The sequence below is a fragment of the Sciurus carolinensis genome, chromosome 17, assembly GCF_902686445.1.
Source record: "Sciurus carolinensis chromosome 17, mSciCar1.2, whole genome shotgun sequence".
In the NCBI taxonomy this organism is placed as follows: Eukaryota; Metazoa; Chordata; class Mammalia; order Rodentia; family Sciuridae; genus Sciurus; species Sciurus carolinensis.
In genome coordinates this window covers 20,205,787-20,229,020 of record NC_062229.1, presented here as the reverse complement: position 1 = coordinate 20,229,020, position 23,234 = coordinate 20,205,787, and the positions used below count along the sequence as shown (strand labels likewise).

General features: G+C 39.6%; 1 protein-coding gene across 3 annotated transcripts; it reads right to left on the bottom strand.

Moving 5' to 3' along the window:
• Nucleotides 1–7,455: 7,455 nt before the first annotated feature.
• Nucleotides 7,456–22,789, bottom strand: LOC124968491 (zinc finger protein 709-like). 3 transcript variants are annotated; one of them, XM_047530999.1, is made up of 5 exons: nucleotides 22,671–22,737; nucleotides 21,948–22,039; nucleotides 14,197–14,323; nucleotides 13,922–13,982; nucleotides 7,456–13,037 (listed from the first exon to the last, which is right to left on the bottom strand). In XM_047530999.1, exons 3-5 carry the CDS (start codon nucleotides 14,228–14,230, stop codon nucleotides 10,832–10,834), a joined length of 2,301 nt encoding a protein of 766 aa, XP_047386955.1. In that variant the 5' UTR covers nucleotides 14,231–14,323; nucleotides 21,948–22,039; nucleotides 22,671–22,737; the 3' UTR covers nucleotides 7,456–10,831. The 3 variants fall into 3 exon arrangements, with proteins under 3 accessions (XP_047386955.1, XP_047386954.1, XP_047386953.1); XM_047530998.1 differs by lacking the exon at nucleotides 21,948–22,039 and having other exon boundaries at nucleotides 22,671–22,789; XM_047530997.1 differs by lacking the exons at nucleotides 21,948–22,039; nucleotides 22,671–22,737 and adding an exon at nucleotides 21,386–21,933.
• Nucleotides 22,790–23,234: the final 445 nt, after the last annotated feature.

Genomic DNA, 23,234 nt, shown 5'->3' with positions numbered 1-23,234 from the left:
TCAGTAGTCAATTTATGGAGAACAATGTACAGTACACTGTAAGAAATTACTATTTAGATAGTAAGAAAGGCAAAACCAGTTCATGAAAACTGGAGTCGACTTCATATTCTAGCCAATTATGTCACATAATCTGACAAGAGATCATGATCTTAAGTGACTAGAATGGATAAACAACAATAAAAAGACATCCTGTACATGTGCCTCTAAAACTGGTGAAACAGAACATATTCTGAATCTTGAAAAGGAACAAAATTTCCCTCTTCTCGCTACTGTGATTGGTTCAGCTCATATTTAATTAGAGTTCCTTTCACTCCATATTTCCGCCTTCCAGGTAAGACTATTGTGGTTATGAGACAGAAGTGTATTTACCCTATCAATGCATCCAGTAGAGGGAGATGCCTCACTAAGCTGAAAAACCATCTATCCCCCTAGACAAACACCAAATCCTATCAGGAATTCTAGGAGAATGCTCTTACTAATGAACCACATAGGCAATTGTGATGTGAAGGAAGTTATTACTGCAATTCAATACATCCTATGTGACAAAGGTATATACTGGCAGTCTCTGGCAAGAGTCAATTCACAATATCAAAATGTCTTTTCTGGGTTGAGTGAAGGATAAATTATGATTATGATAAAAAGAAAAGCTATAACATATAAACATGAAAAATGAAATTTAGATGATAAAATAATCTTTAGTTGTTTACACATGATAATGTATGTTGACATGAAAAGAAAAATTTAACTCATATACTTGATGTATCAATGATTATGATGGGCTATTTACAGGTATTTTCCCAGTAAATAAAACATGCTGTACAAAAAAGAAAATATACTGTAGCAGAGTTTTCTTATGACTAAATTTTCTTCTTTTGTCTATCTCTATTCATATCCTTATGACAAAGTTACATTGCAATCATATCGAATTAGCTTGTTATACTCAACAAAGTTTTTGGAAAGACTCGTAGAACTGACAAGATAAAAATCCATAACAGGGAGGGATAAATTAAGCAAGTATTAAAAACTGTGAATTTGAATACTTCAGTTAACCATCAAGTAAGTCTATAACACATGATGAGAGTAAGTATGCTGGACATGATGGTACACACCTACAATCACAGCGAGCTGGGAAGCAGAGGAAGGAACATTACAAATTCCAGGCCACTCTGGCCTGGTGATGTGGCTAAGTGAAAGGCACCCCAGGTTTAATCCCCAGTAAGGAAGTACAACAAAACTAAAAAACAAAAGCCTTGTGAGGTGGTGAATGCCTGTAATACCAGTGAATTGGGTGGCTGAGGCAGGAGGATCACAAGCTTGAGGCCAGCCTCAGTCACTTGATCAGACCCTGTTTCAAATTCAAGTTACAAAAAGGGCTCAGGATATAGCTCAGTGGTATAGTGTCTCTGTGTTCAATTCCCAGGTCCACAAACAAAGTGAATAAAGAAACCTAAAGAACTAAGTATATAATCACTGTAGTAAGACCTATCTGTCAATAATTACCATGAGGGCTGGGGGTGTGGTCAGTGGTTAAGCACCCCAGGTTCAATGCCTGGTACCAAAAAAACACCTCAATTACCGTAACAATAATAAATTGTCCAATTAAAAGGCAGAATGAATGAATAGATTAAAAAAAAATACCCAAGTATGTTATATGAAGCTCGTTTAACCTGTAAGGACACATAAGACTGAAAGTGAGGGGATGGAACAATATATTCCACATAAATAAATGGAAGTCAAAAGAAAGCAGCAGTAGCCATACTAATTTCAGATGAACTTTAAATGAAAAGCAGTAGAGAGACAAAGGTATTAGATAATGACAAAGGTGTCAATTCAGAAAAGAAAAACAATTCTAAATATGTATATACATATAAATATATATGCATCACCCAGTATCAGATATATTTATATCAAACATATAAAGCAAGTATTAGATCTAAAGTAAGAAATAATACCCAATACCATAATATTTCCACGCTGAACAGATCACCCATACAGAAAATCAACAAAGAAAGAGAATTAGCCCTCATAGACTATAAAAATTTTCTAATGACAACTGCTGAATAATTTTTCTCAGTAGCATATGGAATACTCTACAGAATAAATGAGGTGAGAAGTCATAAAATAAGTATCAACAAATTCTAAAAAAGTGATATCGTATTTAGTAAAGCTAGAAATCAGTAACAAAAAAGTAAAAAGCTTTGAAAACTATACACATACGTGGAAATTAAATGACTTAACTTTTGAATAATCAATGGACTGAAGAAGAAATTAAGAAGGAAAATAAAGATTACTTTGAAACAAAAATGGAAACACAACATATCAAAACTTATGGGATACAGCACAAATGTTTATAGCAATCAATGCCCAAATAAAAAATGGACAAAATCTCAGATAAACAAGCTATTCCTCGTCTCAACGAGAGAAAGAACTAAACCCAAAATTAGAAAGAAATAACAAAGATCAGATCATAAATAAATCAAAGGGACACTAAAAAAATGCAAAAAAAAAATAATAATAATAATAATAAAACCAGAGATGAAAAGGGAAACACTGCAATTGACACCACAAAAATACAAAAAATCATTAGACACTGTTATGAACTACTATATGCAAACAAACTTGATGATCTAGAAGAATTTCCTAGACACAAGACCTTGCCCAGACTGACTCAGGAAGAATTAGGAAAACCTCGGGCTGGGGTTGTGGCTCAGTGGTAGAGTGCTTGCCTAGCACGTGAGGCACTGGGTTCCATCTTCAGCACCACATGAAAGTAAATAAAGGTACTGTGCCCATCTACAACTTAAAAAAAAAAAATATATATATATATATATATATATGTATATATATATATAAAATTAGGAAAATTATATATATATGTGTGTGTGTGTGTGTGTGTGTGTGTGTGTGTGTGTATAAAATGAGGAAAATTGGAACCAACCAAAAGCAAGTAGCAAGACTGATGGGGCTGGGGATGCAGCTCAGTGGTAGTACACTTCCATAACATGAACAAAGTTCTGAGTTCAATCCCCAATACCACAGACACACACAAAAAAAGAACAAGATTCAAGTAGGGGTAAACAAAACAAAACACATTCAGTCGAACAGATTAGGATCAGAGGGTTTCACTGCTAAATTTTACCAAACATTTAAAGAATTATTACCAATTCTCCTTAAGTTATTCCAAGAAAAAAAAAAAAAAAAAGGAAAAGAAAAAAAGAAATAGGAGGAACACTTCCAAAGACATTCTCTGAGGCTAACTTTATTCTGATACCTAAAACAGAGAAGGACACAAGTAAAAAATCCAGAGGTTGGTATCTTTTATGAACATAGATGCAAAATAACAAAATACTAGCACTCTGAATTCAACAGCACATTAAAAAAATTATCCACCGGGATCAAGTGGTATTCATCGTAGGGATACAAGCATGGTTCAATAAACACAAATCAATAAAGCTAATACAACAGCTGAGATTGTGGCTCCGTTGGTGGAGCACCTGCCTAGCATGAGTTAGGTACTGGCTTCACTCCTCAGCACCACATACCAAAAAAAAAAAAAAAAAAAAACTAAATAAAATAAAGTTATAAAAAATAAAAATAAAGCTAATATAGTACACATCAATAGGCGAAAAACCACACGGTCATCTCAACTGAAGAAAAAAGGTATGTGATTAAATTCCACATTCCTTCATCATAAAAATGCTGAACATATTGAGCAGAAAGTAACGTATCTTCAACATAATAAAGGTCATTTACAATAAGCTGATAGCTTTCATTACATTGAGTGGGGGAAGAGCTGAAAGCTTTCTAATATACAGAACAGGTCAAGAATGCCCAGTTTCATTTTTATGCAACATACAGCAAAAAGATTTAGCCAGGGACATAAGGCAAGACAAAGAAATGATGGGCATTAAAATTGGAAAAATCAAATTGTCATTGTCTGCAGATGACATGATTATACATAGAAAACCCAAATCAGCCAAAAGAAAAAAAAAGGTTATAAGCTTTTAAATGAATTGAGCAATGATGCAGAATGAAAGTTCAACATACAAAAATCTTTGCTATATGCCTATGGTGAATTATCTGAAATAAAAATTAAGAATGCAATCTCATTTACAATAACTACAAGAAAAAATATTTAGGAGTGACTTTTAACGAAAGAGGGAAAAGATCCTCAAAATTAAAAATTATAAAACTATGATGAAAGAGATTGAGGGGACACCAAAAAAAATGGAAAATGTCATACATTCATGGATCAGAAGAATTTATATTGTTAAAAAGTTCATACTTTAAAAAAAAAGTCATACTACCCATTGTGATTTACAAATTAAATGCTGTCCATATCAAAATATCAATGGCAGGGCTGGGGAGATAGCTCAGTCGGTAGAGTGCTTGCCTTGTAAGCACAAGGCCCTGGGTTCGATCCCCAGCACCCAAAAAAAAAATCAATGGCATTTTTCACAGATCTAGAAAAAAAGAATCTTAATATTTTTATGATACCATAAAAAAACTCTAAATATCCAAAGGCATTTTGAGCAAAAAACACAGCAGGAGGCATTAAGCTACCCGACTTTAAAACATACTAGAAAGTTATAATTGAAACAGCATGGCAGTGCCACACAAACAGACAATTATCAATGCAACAGTATGTATTAGAAAAGGCTGTCTTTTCAACATGTTAATGAAAAAACTGGATTATCAGATGAAGAATGAAGATGTAGATGCTTGTGACTTTCTCTCACAAGTCACAAACATCAACTCCAAATGGATTAAGACCTAACTATAAGAATTGGAACTACGGGAAGAAAATACAGGGGAAATGCTTCATGACTCTGGAGTGCAAAATTTTTTTGGATAAAAACCCAAATCACAGAAATGAAAGCAAAAAATACACAAATGGGATTACCTGAAATTAAGTTTCTGCACCTGAAATTAAAAATTTTCTGCACAGCAAAGGAAACATCACAGGACACTTAACCTACGGAATGTGCGAAAATATTTGCAACAGACAGAAAACCCCAAAAACTCAACAGGGGAAAAAACAACCCAATTCGAAAGTGGTCACTGAATCTGAACATTTCTCAAAAGATGACAAACAAGTGATCAACGGGTACATGGAAAAATGCTCTCAACATCACTAGTCATCACAGAAATGCAAATCAAAACCACGGTGAGATCATTCACAAAAGACACAAGAAAACAAATGCTGGCAAGAACGTGGAGAAATGACTGGGCTTGGTGGTGCCCCCTTGCTGAAGCTGAGGGAAGGCTGAGGCACGGAGGATTACAAGTTCAGGGTCAGCTTCATCAATTTAGCAAGGCCCGTAACTCAGCAAGACCTTCTCAAAATAAAAAATAAAAAGGGCCAGGGACTTAGCTCAGTGGCAGAGTACTCCCCCAATCCCAAATGTGGAGAAATGCGAACCTTGCAAACTTCTGGCAAGAAAGTAAATTAGTACAGCCATTATGGAAAAGAGGATGGAGGTGTTTTGAAGAATTAAAAACAGAACTAACCTATGTACCAGCAATCACTACTGCCTCTACATCCAAATAAAACGAATAGCCATCTCTGCTCCCATATTCATCACAGCACTATTCACAACAGCAAAGTTATGGAAGCAATCTGAGTCCAGCAACAGATAAATGGATAAAGTAAATGTGGTGCATATTTGCATGCTGGGCATAGTAGTGTATGCCTATAATCTCAGAGACTCAGGAGGTTGAGGCAGGAGGATCATAGCAGTTTAGTGAGACCCTGCCTTAAAATAAAAAGGGCTAGGGATGTGGCTCAGTGGTTAAGTGCCCCTGGGTTCAATCCCCAGTACTTAAGGGTTAAAAAAAAAAAAAGGTTCATATTTGCAATGGCATACTATTCAGTTGTTAAAAGAATGAAATCAGGGCTGGGAATGCAGCTCAGTGGAAGAGCACTTGTCTAACATGCAAGAGGTCCTAGAGAAGTAAGAATGGAAAAAAGGAGGAAAAAAAAGGTAGAAATCCTATCATTTGCAACAACATGGATGGAAATGGAGGTTATGACATTATGTGAAATAAGCCAGGCACAGACAAGTACTGCATGATCTCACTCATATGCGTATTCTAAAAAAGTTGATTTCATAGAAGATGACATTTAAGTGCAGGTTACCAAAGGCTGGTGAAAGTTGTGGGGTATGGGGAAAGTTTGATCAATGGGCACTGAGTTAAAATTACATATGAGCAAGAAGCTCTGGGGCACCACTGCAGAATGGTAACTATAAATATTTTTTAAACATTCTAAAAATCTAGAAGTAAGGATTTTGAAAGGTTCTACTGCAAAGGTATAAAAAAAGGTTTAGAGGAAGAAAATATTTAAATATTTAACCTGACTTAAATATACACAATGTATATATGTAAGAGATAGAATATTATCCCATTCATATGTACATTTATGGTTTTGTGTTCCAGTTAAAAACTTTAAAAAGCAAATCAAAACAAAAAAAATATAATTTTTGAAAGAAATTAAAGAAAAAAATTTAAAAAGACATCCTGAAGATGCTTAAGTTTCTTCCTATGGGTTAGTGAACCCAAAAGTATGAGTCATTCTAAACAGGTTTTTCACATGTAAATAGGAACTTACATAGTTCTAAAAAGTTTAACTTTCTTCTGTTTGACTTCAATATTCAGGTCTTACAAGGAACTAAAAAATGTTTATTTTGGAAGTCAATAACCAAACACAGGTTCTTTCTGTGTCTTTTCATTTCTGCTAAATAATTCTTTTTTGGGGGGTGTATTGGAGATTGAACCCGGGGAGCTTCACCACTGAGCCACACCCCCAATCCTTTTTTATATTTTATTCAGAGACAGGGTCTTGCTGAGTCGCTTAGGGTCTCACTAAATTGCTGACGCTGGTTTTGAAATCACGATCCTCCTGTCTCGGCCTCCCAAACTGCTGGGATAAGAGGCATGTGCTAGAATTAACAGGCTCTGTTAATTCTAATCCATATCCAAACAAATGGATGTCCTGCGTACACCAAGATGAAGAAATATGAAAGTGAAGATATAAATCAGGAAAAAAATTACAAAATCTAACACTCCTGGTCTTTGCTCACTTCTGCTTTTCTTAAAAAAATAATTTTAGTTGTAGATGGATACAATACCTTTATTTATGTGGTGCTGAGAATCAAACCCAATGCCTCACATGTGTTAGGCAAGTGCTTTACCACCGAGCCACAACCCCAGCCCTTACTTCTGCTTTTTAATTCTTCCATGGTCCTAATAAAATGCCTCTTAGTTATCAAAGCATGGTCTGCAGGCCAAATCTGGTCATCTGATTTTGCATGGCTCTTGAGCTATAATGGTCTTTACAGATGATATATTTGATAGGTGACTTGAACTTTTAACAGAAATTTAAAGAAATTTACCCCTGAAAAAGAATTCAGATCTTCTCATAAGTAGACTTATATCCAAAAAATTGTACTCAATTATTGTCATCACTGTATTTTTAATTTTGTTAAAAAATTATGTGGAAATATAAAAATGGGGAAAAAGATGACAATTCTTAAAGTTGTCAATGACAATTCTTAAAGACACTAAGGAAATTCTAAAAAACCATGTACAAGAAACCATGTTTTGGGGGATGGAAATGGGAATGAAAGAATTGGAAATAACTTTCCTATGTCCATATATGATTACACAAGCAGTGCAACTCCACATCATATACAACCACAAGAATGGAAGTCAAACTCTACATAGGTATGCTGTGTCAAAGTATATTCTGTCATGTATAACTAAAAAAAAATTTTTTTAAATCGTGTTGGAAGAAAACGTACATCAAACGTTGAATACAAAATCTGATGTAAAATGTAAAAAAGTCCTTTGTCCCCCCCAAACCAAATACATGTGTTTGTATATATAATATGTATATATATATGTACGTATATATCTATGTATGTACAAAGGGATAAAAACCTACCATGAGACTATTAGGAAAATCCCAACAAGGAAATCTAATTTTTCCATTGGTCCATTAAAAACAATTTAGAAACTATAGGGGCTGGGGTTGTGGTTCAGTGGTAAAGTGCTTGCCTGGCATGTATGAGGCACTGGGTTCTCAGCACCACATATAAATGAATAAATAAAATAAAGGTCCATCAATAAGTGAAAAAAAGAATTACATAAAAATTAAGTCTTACTGACATTAGAGATATACTTCAATTTGCCTATGAGTCCAACAGGATTCAAAATAAAAGAAACACACCATTACCTCATTTGACTTTAAAAAGCACCTATTAAATTCACCCACAAATGCCTAAACAAAACTTGCAAAGTATGTCACCACAACTTTACTTTTTTTAAAAAATACTTTTTTTTTAGTTGTAGGTGGACATGATACCTTTATTTTATTTTTATGTGGTGCTAAGGATCGAACCCAGGGCCTCACGCATGCTAGGCGAGCGCTCTACCGCTGGGTCACAACCCCAGCCCACAACTTTACTTTCATAAGTAAAAACTAGACAAACACAGGGTAGAGATCTCCATTAAGATGAGTCACTAGAGCCCTTTCCTTTTACCTACCACACTGCGGAGGGCCGGGGCCTTCTGTGGTCTTCCCATTGCTGGGGTTTACCAAGACAGGCAGAGTGGGCATTTTGTGTAGCAGCCTGGGAGTTAAGGACTGTGTGTTTGAGAGTGCAGACTGGGTCAGGCGGCCTGGGTCAAGAAGTAGGACACAACCTCCTGGCCTAGACCCTCAAGCAATGTGTTCGCCAATGGAAGCATGAACTCTGGGCATGCGATGTTCCCAGCTCTCTGAAGAAATTACTGTCTAAGAAGTATGTAAGGTGCTTAACTCCCCGAGAAACATTTCCTCAGTCATTCAGGACTGCCTACTCTTCTTCAGCTGAGCCCAGCAGCTCCAGTCACCATCTCCTTCAAGACAGGAAACGCTCTGCCTCATCACACTGCAATCAGCCCACTTCGTTCACATATGATCGATCCCCTTGTGGAAAGATGCGCAGTTCAGCAGGAGGCAAAGCGCCACTGAAGCACCTCCACTCGCACCAGTGCATGAGTAGGAGAGAAGGAATTGCAGGAGTGCCAGTTTCTCTCAGGGCTGCAGGCTCTTGTTCTTCATGAGAAGCGACATGGCCACGCAGGTTTCCCGGGGCAGCAGACACTGTGCCAGTGGGGACTGCGTCAAACCTGAGGATTCTGCAGCTTCCTCTTGCCACAATGGTACAAGAGTGCAAAGATGGCAGCTATGATCACCCCGGATCCTGGCCGTCTAGGGCCACACCAATATCTGGGGGCAGCCCCACAGATACCCAGATAATGAGGATGAACACACCTTCAAGATATCCAGCAATGCCATGTGTTGGGATATTAAGGATTTCCTAGTGGATAATCTGGATGTCCTGGCCACCCCATTCTCGGTCTGCAAGATCCCTAAGACAGTCACACTAGACAAGAGCTACAACACCATGGTAGTGGTCACTGCGGGGAACTCAGCCATGGCTCCACCATGCCAGTCCCACAATTCAAGTCAGGCAGAAACATCTCAATGGAGCCACCCTAAGCAGAGACTTGTAGTCAGTGAAAAGGGCAGATTGGTTTGTTACTGAGATCATCTCCATTTGTAGCACCCTCCCTAGAGTGGACAGCAGTCAACTTTACCCAGGTTAGTTGGAGCCCACGGTAAAGCTATAGTAAGAGGGAAGTAGCACAGGATCCTCCCACTTTCCTGACCTTCATCACCTGGGCCAAGGGAGACTTCAACCACCTGTGGTCACTGACACTCAGGATGCAGGCCTCTTCTACCCAATCTCCAGTTGGTCCCTGAAGAAGTTCACCCTCACTGATGGAGAGAGACTCTGAGTAGAGTGTTTAGGTTCAATTATGGTTAAAACTAGAGTACTTTACTCACTTGTACACCAAACCAAAGATTTAAAAAGTAAATTTACATCAGGCCAAAATGAAGCCAAGCCTAGGTGGGCAGACAACTAAAACAAAATAAGAAATTCAGGGTATTTTCTAAACTTGAATCTCTTTGGTTGAAATCTCAATGTCTACTTGAAGTACCTGAATTCCTGTGTCACTCATTTTCCACCAAGAACATTCCAACTCTGTATAACCCCTTCTGCCTGATGAAAAAGAACAATATCAATTCCTCTCATTTTGCATCTTGCCTCACTAAAGCTTTTTCTTATCCATCCTGTTGTTTAAGAGAGTTTGGTGGAACAAAGTCTCACCTCTATTTCATGTGAGGCCCAAGGCAGTTAAGAGACTTACTGGGTGCTGGCAGTCATCAGAGGCAGAGATGACTCAGACCCAAGTCCCAGGGCCTGGCTCAGAGTTGTTCACTCTCATCCCTCCAGAAGTGAGCACTCCCCTGAGGCTTTGGAACTGAGGAGGCAGAAATATTTATAAAACACGCCCATGCCCTTCAGAGCTTGCATTCACTTGGGAAAATAAACACTATATAAAAAAAAAGATGCCAAAAGGAAAAAAAAAAGTCACTGATGAGCACAATCAATTTATGACTAGTACATTTCCTTCAGGTAGTGCATTTTCTGGAGCATTCTACTCAAAATTATTTTGCATCAAGGTCTTCATAGTAAATCACACCTTTAGAATTCCAGTCCAAAAAGGCTTTTTCAGAGGACACTGAATCTGTTCCTTTTAAAGGACAACTTTCCTGTACTTTTCACATTCCCAACCTTTTTGTTCAGTGCAAATACTTTTACATGGGTCAACTAAAGGCCTTTGCACATCTCTTCTGTCCCATGTTTCTCTCCGTGCTATGTTTATTTATATGTATATACTAAACAAAATGACTGCAGGCATCCTCAAATGCTTTTCATTAATACAAGTTCTCTCCACTGTTCATGTCTGATAAAAAATTTAAGAAAGAAGTCTTATCACAGTCTTTGGTTAGGGTTACTTTCTCATGAGTTCTTTCATCTAGTAGAACATAGCTGGACTGAATGAAAGCTTTCCCACAGTGCTTATATGCATGGGATTTTTCTCCAGTATGTGTTTTTTCATGTATTTTTTCATGTATTTTAATATAACTGGAAGAACTAAAACCTTTTCCACATTGCTTACAAACATAGGGTTTCTCTCCAGTGTGAGTTCTTTGATGTCTGAGAACATGACTGGACCGACTGAATGCTTTTCCACACTCCTTACATATGTAAGGTTTCTCTCCAGTACGTGTTCTTTCACGTCTTTTAATGTAACGGGAAGAACTAAAGGCTTTTCTATACTCCTTGCGTATAGAGGGTTTCTCTCTAGTGTGAGTTCTTTCGTGATTTTGAAGAGAAAAGGAAGAACTAAAGGCTTTCCCACATTGCATACATACATAGGGCTTCTCTCCAGTGTGAGTTCTTTCATGTTTTCGAAAAGAACTAGAGTAACTAAAGGCTTTCCCACATTGTTTACAGACATAGGGTTTTATTCCACTGTGAATTTTTGCATGGTCTCGAAAGGAACCAGAATAACCAAAGGATTTTCCACACTGTTGACATACATAGGGTTTCTCTCCAGTGTGAGTTCTTTCATGTAATTTAAGGGAACTGAAACAACTGAATGCTTTTCCACATTGTTCACAGGCATAAGGTTTCTCTCCAGTGTGAATTCTTTCATGTAATTTAAGGGAACTGAAACAAGTGAATGCTTTTCCACATTGTTCACATATGAAGGGTTTCTCTCCAGTGTGAGTTCTTTTATGCCTGTGACAGGAACTAGAGTCACTGAAGGCTTTCCCACAGTCCTTACACACGTAGGGTTTCTCGCCAGTGTGAGTTCTTTGATGTCTGATGATATGACTGGTTTGACTGAATGATTTTCCACATTCCTTACACACATAGGATTTCTCTCCATTGTTTATTCCTTCACATATTTTAATATAACAGAAGGAACTAAAGGTTCTTCCAAACTCCTTGCAGATAGAGGGTTTCTCTCTAGTGTGAGTTTTTTCATGATATTTAAGGGAAAAAGAATAACTAAAGGCTTTGCCACAATGCATACATACATATGGTTTCTCTCCATTGTGAGTTCTTCCATGGGTTCGGAAGGAACTGGAATAACTAAAGCCCTTTCCGCATTGCTTACATACATAGGGTTTCTCTCCAGTGTGAATTGTTTCATGTAATTTAAGGGAACTGAGACAACTGAGTGATTTTCCACAGTGTTCACATACATAGGGCTTCTCTCCAGTGTGACTCCTTTCATGTACTTTAAGGGTACTGAAACAACTGAACGCTTTTCCACATAGTTCACAAACATACGGTTTCTCTCCAGTGTGAGTTCTTTTATGTCTGTAAAAAGAACTAGAGTCACTGAAGGCTTTCCCACAATCTATACATACATAGGGTTTCTCTCCAGTGTGAGTTCTTCCATGTTTTCTGAGGGAACAGGGAAAATGAAAGGCTTTGCCACATTGCTCACATACATAAGGTTTCTGTCTGTTGTGAGTTTGTTCATGTCTTCGCAAGTGACTCACAGAAAAGAAGGCTTTTTCACATTGCTTACATCCATAGGGTTTCTTTCCATTGTGATTTTGCTCATGTCTTTCCAAGCTACTAAAACAACTAAAGGTTTTCCCACATTGCTGACATCCATAGGGTTTTCTGCTACTGTGAACCCTTTCATGGTATCGAAGAGTACTGTGATTAGTGAAGGCTATACCACATGGTGTACATATATATGGTTTCTCTCCAGTGTCAATCCTTTCATGTATTGGAAGGGAACTGGGACAAGTTAAAATTGTCCCACATTGCTTATATTCATGGTGTTCCACTCCAGTATGGGTCTTTCCATGCTTCTGCAAGCATTGGTAATAAATAACGGCCTTCTCATGTTGCTGATATTCATATGGTATATGTTCAGTGTGAGTCCTGAGGAGCACATTTGGTGATGAATCACCAATGAGGACTTCTCCACACAGAAAGCTTTCATGTGGTTTTACACCAGAGAGACTTGTATTGTTCTCAATATAATCTGGAGTTTGACTGAAGATGTCTCCGTGTTCACTACCTTCACAGAGTCTCCCCAACACTTGATTTCTGGAAAAAAATGAGAAGCACATTAGTAAGCTTTTGTTTCTTAATGGTTTATAAGGAGATGCAATGGTTTGATGTCTTATAATTTTTGAACATGAAATGATACTGCTATGCACTGTGGTATGGGTCAATGACAGATATCATTGAAGTAGGGGTTTTTTTGTTTTGTTTGTACTGGGGATTGAACCCAGGAGCTCTTACCACAGAGCTATGTCCCCAGCCTTTTTAATTTTTTATTTTGAGACAGGGTCTCACTAAGTTCCTTAGGGCCTCACTCAATTCTGAGACTGACCTTGAAACTGTGATCCCACTGCCACAGCCTTCCAGTTGCTGGGATTATAGGCGTATGCCCGCATACCAGGCAAATTAGTGATACGGTAATGTAAAAATCTTAATACTGTTCCTAAATAAACTATTTGGCCAATACTGAATATAATAATAAATACGGCATGGTTCAGTACTCCTTATGTGAAATGGGAATCAAAAGCATTTGGATTTTGAAAATTTGCAAATAAATAAATATTCTGGGTGTTAGCCCAAACACAAAATTTACTTGAATATCATAAACACCTTGTACCCAAGTCCAGAGGACATTTCATACAACATTTTTGATACTTCTGTGCATGGAACAAAATCTGTGCACATGGACCCATCAGAAAAGTGTCACATATGGCATTATACAAGTGTTTCATGTTTCCAATGCTGGGACACTTTGAATTTCTGATTTTCTGATTAACAATGCTAACCTGAATACAAGTTTATAGAGAAAATTTCCTCAAATCAAATCAATTTAAAGGTGGGTTTATTTGCATTGTTATTTTTTTTTTAATTTCCTGTTATTACAACATTCTTGAGCAACATTGCTTTCCCCTATGAGTATAGATTACCTTAGATTTCTCCCAGGACTTTTGTATGCATCTTCATTGGTCTGGTTGCTTCTTTCTTCTCCTAAAATGTAAACCCAGTATATCAGTATGAATTATTAAACACTACCAAAATATAATTACATTCTAGTTAGGCGCATCGTGTATTGTGACCACACAATTTGTATTTGGTATACAAATACAAATATTCCTTTTACATAGTCCATATCATGTAGTAGCCTTGATAAGGAAGAAACACTTTTTTCCTGATAAAATAAATAAGAGAATGTCATCCTTACCTAGAGAGACCAGGCTCCTGAAGGTTTCCTGCATCACATCTTGGTAGAGCTTCTTCTGGGAGGAATCCAGCAAAGCCCACTCATCCAGGGTGAAGTTCACAGCCACATCCTCAAAGGTCACCAACTCCTAAATTATCCCACATATATTTCCAAGAGGAAAGGTAAGACTCAGTACCAGAGATGGGGACTCATTTCATTAAAAGTTGACATGATGTTGTATTCCTCAACATTCACTTCATATCATCACACTCTTAATTCCCCATGTACACTCATATCTCTCACACAGCAATTCTGATGCTAGTCTGGAACTAACTGTTAACACAACAGCAGAACAGGAACACACATTGTGCTCCTGGGTCACACCAACATCTTGTTGTGCAGTGGGTCTGTAATGCCTCCCAGAACAAAGTCTTAATATTGAGTGTAACTAAGACAGTAAGCGCCACCTGTCCAGAGACTGCATATTCTTAGAAAGGCTTGAGGGAAATATGACTTATGTTAGTATCTCAGAACTACTACTGGATGGACCTCACCAGCCTAACTGTAAAGAGGAGTTCAGTGTTCCCATAGACTATATGCCAACTATGTGTTCTTATTCACAACCTGCTGTCCCTCTGAATGTTTTCAATATTCTGAATGGTCATCAGCCCTCCAAATACCCTCTGGATGAAGAAGCTCTAAGAAGTTGGTCTGACAGATTCAATTTAACATGACTTGTCACTACTTGTTTCTTAAGGACTAGAACACATCCTCTGGTATTGTACTAAGAGACAATCTTCGGAAGCTTCTACACTGTTTCTTACCTTAAACACTAAATAAGCCTCATGAAGAATAATTCACTATGCTAATGGAAAAACATTAGTTTTTACCGGACAATGTCCAAGAAAATGAAATATGGGGAATGATAGCACATGGATATAGAAAGTTCAATGTCACCAAGATGTCACCTCTCACATACATTAATAAAATTCTTAATTCCCAAAGCGCACCTTTTAACTAGTCAGCAAAAACCACTTTCCTCAACTTAGTAGGTATAATGAATGCCCAACAATGTTCAAAGTCATTGGAACTAGAAATTAATAGCTTGTTTAATATACATAAAAAATTTTCATACTACACTATTCAGGATACTACATTTATCACAAATTAACAGATTATAGAATACCAAGTTATGACAGCCCAAGCTGTACATAAGAGTGGCAGAAATCACAATCTCTTTAATACATGAGTCAGGGACAAACTGGGGTCTACTTGAAGTTTATACTGTATTCCTACCTACTTTATGAATGATAATCAAATTACACAATGAAATGGAAAAGTTAAAACTTGAATACTTTGAGAAGTCAGTAGCAAATATATTTTGGATGAAATAATAATTATATAAAAAGAGATAAGCCAGTCAGGCACAGTGGTGCACGCCTGCAACCCCAATGACTAAGGAGGCTGAGGCAGGAAGATGGCAAGTTCAAGACCAGCCTTACAACTTAGCAAGGCCCTAAGCTCCTGTCTCAAAATAAAAAGGGCTGGGGATGTGGCTCAGTGAGTGGTAAAGGACCCCTGGGTTCAATCCCTGGTACAAAAAAAAAGGGGGGTTGGGGAGGGAGGGTAGAAGAAAGAAAGGAAGGAAGGAAGGGAGGGGGGAGGGAGGGACATAAGCCATTAAAAAGGGATTGGGGACTTTAGTATATGAATATTAAGGCAAGTAAAAGGCAAGGAATGAACGCATGTTCAAAGAAGGTTCAAAATCATGAAACTCAAGAAGAAACTGCAAACTAAAACAAAAAACAGATTTGGTTGAGAAACAGCCTGACACAGTGGCCACTGCAACAGAAGGGGAAATAGTCTGCCCCTCCTCCTAACCTCAGGTAGTAGCATGTGTGAAACATTGAGGACTGTGAAGCACACGCCAAACCTTTTTCTGTACTTCCTTTAATACTCATGTATGGAAAATCCCAAGGAGACAATCCTTAAAAAAACTGCTGAGTGAAAAAAACCACACTTGCTAAAAGATAGGAAAACTAGCCAAAGGATCAGGATTGTAGACATCTTTGAGGCAAGAGAGGAAAGGATCAGTCAGAGGCCCACACGGAAACAATCCAGATTATGAATCTTTTCCCCCAATATTCCTCAAGTTATGAATCTTAAAGAGGATTCTGAGGATGTTTATATTGTTTGTGTTATTATATCTTACGACAAACTTTTTATCCTTTCTTTTTCTTATTTTTTTTTCTTTTGGTACTGGGGATTGAACCAACGGGTTCTTTACTACTGAGCCCCATCCCCAGCCCTTTTTATTTTGAAACACGGTCTCTTCAAGTTGCTTAGGCTGACCTCCAACTTACCATCCTCTCCCCTTAGCCTGCCCACCATGCCTGGCTATTCATTAATTTTAAAAGTACTTCATGATAAATTATTTAAACAAAAAAAATAAATTTTGGCCAGTTATAGTGGCACACACCTGTAATCCTAGTGAGTCAAAAGGCTGAGACAGGAGGATTACAAGTTCAAAGTCACCCTCAGCAATTTAGTGAGACCCTGCCTTAAAATAAAAAGTAAAAAAGGCCAGAGATGGAGCTCAATGGTAAAGCACCCCAGGTTAGATCCCCAGTACCCTCCCCCACCAAAAAAAAAATTAAATTTAGGAAAGAACATACTTATTTCTATGCTTTACTTCCTTGAAACATGGCAACATGAGTAAAAGTTCACATACTGGGCAGCAACAGAGAAGCACAGGTCACAGCGCAACAAAATCCCTTCACAGCCAGGAAGCAGAAGTCCAGTATATGCTGGCCATCAGACAGGAGACCAGGTTAGCAAATCAAAGCAAGAAAAGACAGACGCAGAAGGTGGTCAATGCCTAGACATCCTACTTATGATGCAAACAGCTTTGGTCAGGTTTATAAGTGTGGTTCTGGTGTTGACGTTGATGAGGAGAAAGAATACAAAAACCAAAGGACAAAGTCTCACTATTCATATAATTGAGGGCATAGGGAGAGTAGGATAAGCATCTCGAACAGGTAGCAAGTGCCTCAAGAGGGAAGGATGAGTCCAGCCTGGGAGCTTTACAAGGGTTACTAACACACAAATTATGATGGGAATTCACTCCAATCACAGGTTTGAGCAGTTTCAAGCTTCTAGCAACACCGAAGGAGAGAGATGCCAGGCTTTTGATCACCTTATCCTGATGTGAGGAGCAAAGGGAGGGAGTGTTGAAGGTTAAACAGTGAATTTAAAATGAATATCAAGGGCTGGGGATATAGCTCAGTTGGTAGAGTTCTTGCCTCACAAGCACAAGGCCCTGGGTTCAATCCCCAGTACCAAAAAACAAACAAACAAAAAAAATTGAATATCAAAAAATGGAGTCACATAGCAAGACACAGTGGCACACACTTGAGCTATCAGCAGCTTGGGAGGCTATAGCAAGAGGATCAGAAGTTCCTGGAAACTTAGTGAGATACCCTCTCAAAATAAAAATAAGGAGCCGGCATAGTGGCCCAAGTCTGAAATCCTGGCGGCTCTGGAGGCTGAGGCAAAAGGATCTCGAGTTCAAAGCCAACCTCAGCAACATAGTGAGGCCTTAAGCAACTCAGTGAGACCCTGTCTCTAATAAAAGACAAATAGCTGGGCATGTGCCTCCGTGATTAAGTGCCCCTGAGTTCAGTAGAGAGGAGGGAGGGAGAGGGAGAGAGAGAGAGAGAGAGAGAGAGAGAGAGAGAGAGAGAGAGAGAGAGAGAGAGAGAGAGAATGATTGATTGATTGTTATTTTCAGGGAAATGGATGGAACTTGAGAACATTATGTTAAGTGAAATAGGCCAAACTCAAAAGGTTAAGTGTGATATATTTTCTATTATGTTAAGTGAAATAGGCCAAACTCAAAAGGTTAAGTGTGATATATTTTCTCATACATGGAAGCTAGAGAAGAAAACAGAAAGGTGAGTAGGATCTCATGAAAAGGGAAGGGAGATCAGTAGAATACAGGAAAAGGACCAGGGGAAAGATGAGGGAAGAAAAAGGGAAAATAATGGGGAATGATAGTGACCCAGTTAGAGTGTAGGCACGTACAAAACAAATCCCACCATTATGTAAAACTACAATGCACCATTAAAAAAATGTGGAGGGCTAGGGTTGAGGCTCAGTGGCAGAGTGCTTGCCTAGCGTGTATGAGGAATGGGGTTCAATTCTTAGCACCACACACATACATAAAAGCAAATAAAATAAAGGGACGCTACCCATCTACAACTACAAAAAATATTTTTTTTTAAATGTGGAATCAGGTACAGAAGCATACACCTGTAATTCCAGTGACTTGGGAGGCTGAGGCAGCCTCAATAACTTAGCAAGGACCTAAGCAACTTAGCGAGACCCTGTCTCAAAAAATAAAGAGAGCTGGGATGTGGTCAGTAGTAAAGTACACCTGGGTTCAATCCCCAGAACCAAAACAAAATACCCACCCCCCCCCAAACCTGGCTCTTTGGAAAGATCATCAAAATTGATTTTTTTTTTGGGGGGGGGTGCTGGGGATTGAACCCACGGCCTTGTGCTTGCAAGGCAAGCACTCTACCAACTGAGCTATCTCCCCAGCCCCAAAATTGATGTTTTTATTAGCCTTAATTAGACACACAAATTACTAACCTTGGTAACAAAAGAGGTACATCCTACCTAATTCCCTGGATATTAAGTGGACCACTAGGAAATAATCTGAACAATTATATGCCCATAAATGTAATAAAATGAATCAACTCCTGGATAGAAATAATCTACACAACTCGCAAAAGTGATAAATAACGTACATTAGAGTGTAGAGCCAGGCACAGTGGCATACACCAATAATCCAGTGACTAGGAGTCTGAGGCAGGAGGATCTCAAGTTCAAGGACAGCTCAAGTATCAAAATAAAAAAATAAAGAGCTGGAAATGCAGCTCCATTGTAAAATGTCCTGGGTTGCATCCCCAGTATGGCAAATTAAAAGAGTGTATTAAAGAAATTGAGAAAGTATCAAATATAATCAAACAGAAAAGACCAGATCCACATGGTCTCACTGGTTTATTCCACTTAACATTTAAGGAAAATATGACACCAATCATCTACAATCTTTTCCAGGAAATAGAAGAAGTAGTAACACTACTTCATGCTATGAGGCCCATACTACCATGATATCAACATTAGAGACATTACGAGAAACAAAAACCACAGGAAAATATTTCTTAAACACAGACAAGAGCAAATTCCATCAAGGTATAAACAAATATATGCACCTCAACCAATTATTAACTTTAAGTATGGAAACCTGATAAACATTTATAGTATAATCAATTCATGTAATGCATTTACAAGTTAAATATCAAAACTCCTAAAATCATGTTGACACATACAGAGAAAACACCAGGCAAGAAAAGAAGGCCCTGAGATTGAAAATAAAACTGTCTTGGTTCATAAGTGAAACTGTCTATGTAGGAAAAAAAAAAAAAAAAAAAAAAACCCACAAAGTCAAACACCTTTTGGAATTAATAAGGGATTGTAGCAGGTTTCTACAATAGTAGCTAAATATGCAAGTATTCATCCTTTTGTTTCCTATCAACTATAAACTAGATAGGAAATGTTTTTAAAAATCACAACTGTTTACATAGCAGGAAGAGAAAAAAGAGGTGGATAGAAGATCACCTAGGAGAAATCTCAAAAGGATACAATCCCACAGTGGTGCTCTTCAATGCCAAAATATAAATAAATTACAGCATTGAAAATGTTAGCAAACCTTTCAAGAAACACACAAACATGAAAGGTCAGAAGATCATATATTTATACAGGCACAATTTCCTACTGAATTTCAATTTGTCCATAATTTACAAAAAATTTTCCCATTCTGTAAAAAAAAAAAAAAAAAAAAAATGCACTAACACTAGAGGACAAAATAACACTGTTGAAAACATCAAAAAATAAACCTGAAATAACCAAGTTCCAAAAGCAGTGGAAGAACCAAGGGAACTACCATCACACCAGCAATGGATGGAGGAAAAGACAACAAAACAAGAGATAAATCTCATAGTGCTAGGTGCAGTGGCCCACACCTGTAATCCCAGCAGCTCAGGAGGCTGAGGCAGGAGGATCTAGAGTTTAAAGCCAGCCTCGGCAAAAGTGAGCTGCTAAGCAACTCAGTGAGATCCTGTCCCTAAATAAAACACAAAAATAGGGCTGAGGATGTGGCTCAGTGATCAAGTGCCCCAGTACAATCCCCAGTAACCTGCCCCCCAAAATCTCACAGTGATAAATAGATGGTAAAGCAATAAGGAAGGTTCAAAAAATACAGCCTCTGGTCACCTAAAGATGCTTAGCTACATGAGATTATGGAAACACATTAGAAGAGATCATAGTCTGTTTATTCACCTGCACGGTGCTGCTATGTACCTTTATAATCTTAAATTCCTATAAACAAGTAATTCATTTCAGTAATTCTCTTTGCTTTCTCACACCTCATTAAATCCATCCATTCCCCAAGAAAATCACCATCTTATATCAATAAAATTCTTAAATGCTTAAGTCCACTGTCTTTTTTTTTTTAATGTACTGTGGACTGAATCCACTGGTGCACTACCACTCAGCTACATCCACAATCCTCTCCATGTTTTACTTTGAGACTGGCCTGATACTTGTGATCCTCTGGTTTCAACCTCCTGAGTCACTGGGGTTGCAGGCATACGCTAACATACTTAGCTCCACTGCTATTTTGTAGAAACAAGATTCTACAAAGGAAACAAAAGGGAAGCAGCTCAGGGAACAGCCTGCTTCACCCACAGTTTACAAGGGGATCTATACTCAGATGGCAAACACATTCTGAAGCCTAGAAAACACTCTCACTGTGCAAATGAAGCCCAGGCATTCACTGTCTGAGTGAGTGAGGGAAACATGAGCATTCAGGAACTGAATCCTGGGACCTCTACACACGCTTCTTTCCACTTCTCCCAGTATGGAACAGCTCCCCCAAACACAGTTTCAATTCTAGTGAGCATTCACTCAGAGTCATTTGAAGGTTCTGATCTCTGCTCTCTTTTCTGACATCATTTCTGACACTAAATCTGTATTTACTGAATGCTAACCAATTCAATACCAAATGGGCATCAAACAATTAAATTCTGACATCACCCAAGCTTAATATAGACCCTGCAAGTTCAGGGCTCTTTCCCAGTACACTGACCCCAGTGCAGATGTGAACACAAAGCAGGTAGGTGTTGCTTGTGTGGTCAATAGTTTCCATTTTGAAGTGATAGAGGAGTGGCATCCTGAGTCAACTCATGAACACAAATTCAGATACTGCCTAAAAGGAGATAAGGATAAGCACCCAGAGACACACCTATTGTTCAGGAAATTTCAAGGGTTTTAGGTTCTCTGTGTCAAAATCAGGGACAAGGACTAATTTTTTAAGATTCTGCTATACATCAAAATAAACTGAAATTCTCCAGCAGGCAGAACCGGAAGTTGTCTTTCTACCAGACTGGACCTCTGGCAAAAATTACACTCTAACAAGACCAACTACGTAGATGCAAAAAAGCTGAAGAGGTTGAATTTCACGCAACTGCTGAAATCCTGCAATTCAGTCATGATTAAAGAAATTCTACTATATAATGCTTTGTACTTTGGGGAGGCAGCCTAGTGCAAACCCTGATTTACGACAAAACCAGTCAATTTTCAAATTCCCACTGTTTGCCTCAAAAATTATCAACTCAAGTGATTAGTAGACAAAAAACTGTTAAGCAAACTTTTCCTTTGTGGTTTCTCCTTCCTCCAGGCCTGGGATTCTTGACCCCCGCCTCAATCAGAGCCAGCACGAAATCTCTTCTTTACTGTCACCCTAAGAACAGGGAAAATGTTGTGACCCCTAGGAGCTTATGTTGCCATTTCCATCCTCCACTTAGTTTCTACTCCCGTTTGCTCCTCCCAAGAAAGAAAAGCCCTTTTCTGCCTAACCACTGAGATGCTTGCAACCTTACAGTTGGGGCTTTCCCCTACTGCAATACTCCTTTCAAATCAAGTCATGTCCTCCTTTATTCAGCAGTTCCTTGTTAACAACAACGTCTGGAAACGGCCCAACAGCAACGACAGCCGAGGCACTCCGACCCCAAACCCGAGTCCATGTGGACTCCCCTCCCCGGGGTTTGGCAACGCGGGGAGTCTCCGGAGTCCAGGGGTTTCCTGTCCGGTCTCCCGACTCCCGCCGCCACCGCACAGCCTCGGGACACGCGGAGCTGCGCTGCCGGACCGGGCTCCGGACCCCGTAGAGGTGCCGCGCAAGGCCCAGCGGACGCCGGGTTCCCGCGCCCGCCCCGCCCCGCCCCGCCCCGCCCGCGGGTCAGAAGAGACCAGGGGACCGAAGGCCGGGCCGCGCCAGCCGCGGGGCCGGGAGGCCACCGAGCCGAGCAGGCTTCGCGGGTCCCTGACAGGCCCTGAGCCCACCTTCAGGACGCCTGGGCCGGCACACTCACCATCTCCCTGCTTCTGGTGTGTCCCGGTGTCCGCCTGGCGGCTCCCGGAGTCAGCGGAGGTCACAAGGCCAAACAGGAAGCGCAACCTCGGGAGCCCACCGGGTCCCAAAGATGGCGGAGCCAGAGCGGAAGATCCCGCGGTTCGGAGCGGACCCACCTCCCGCCGGCGCTCCTGATTGGACCGCTCTGCAGCCCCGCCCCGCCCCCGGTTGGCTGTCGGTCAAAGACCCGCCCCGAGCGCGCCGCGGGCGTGGAGCGGCGGTCCCCTCCCTCTCCGCCAGGAGCCTCTGTGACGTGTTCCAACCAGAGTTCTTCCCAGGCCACGCTTCCTCCCAGGCGGGACCAGCAGCAGCCTGGAGGACGGTGCACCGCAACTCAGCTTGCTCCTGGCTTTCCTCGGCGGGCCCTTCCTCTTGTTCCTCCTGGAAATGGGGCCACGGGTGTGCCCCGGAGACAACCCTTGTTCCTGGGCCAGGCCTCACTGGAACAGGAGGAAAGCCTGTTGTCACACTGGAGGACTCTGGGATGACACAGCTGACTTCAGGGGTCAAGACTTTCTCACTC

Coding starts and splice junctions, on each gene's coding strand:
- LOC124968491 (XM_047530997.1), bottom strand. CDS start 21,469: ATGCCACTCCTCTATCACTTCAAAATGGAAACTATTGACCACACAAGC. Junction 14,324..21,385: donor GTGTTCACATCTGCACTGGG/GTCAGTGTACTG, acceptor GGGATAATTTAG/GAGTTGGTGACCTTTGAGGA. Junction 13,983..14,196: donor CAGGAGCCTGGTCTCTCTAG/GTAAGGATGACA, acceptor TTTACATTTTAG/GAGAAGAAAGAAGCAACCAG.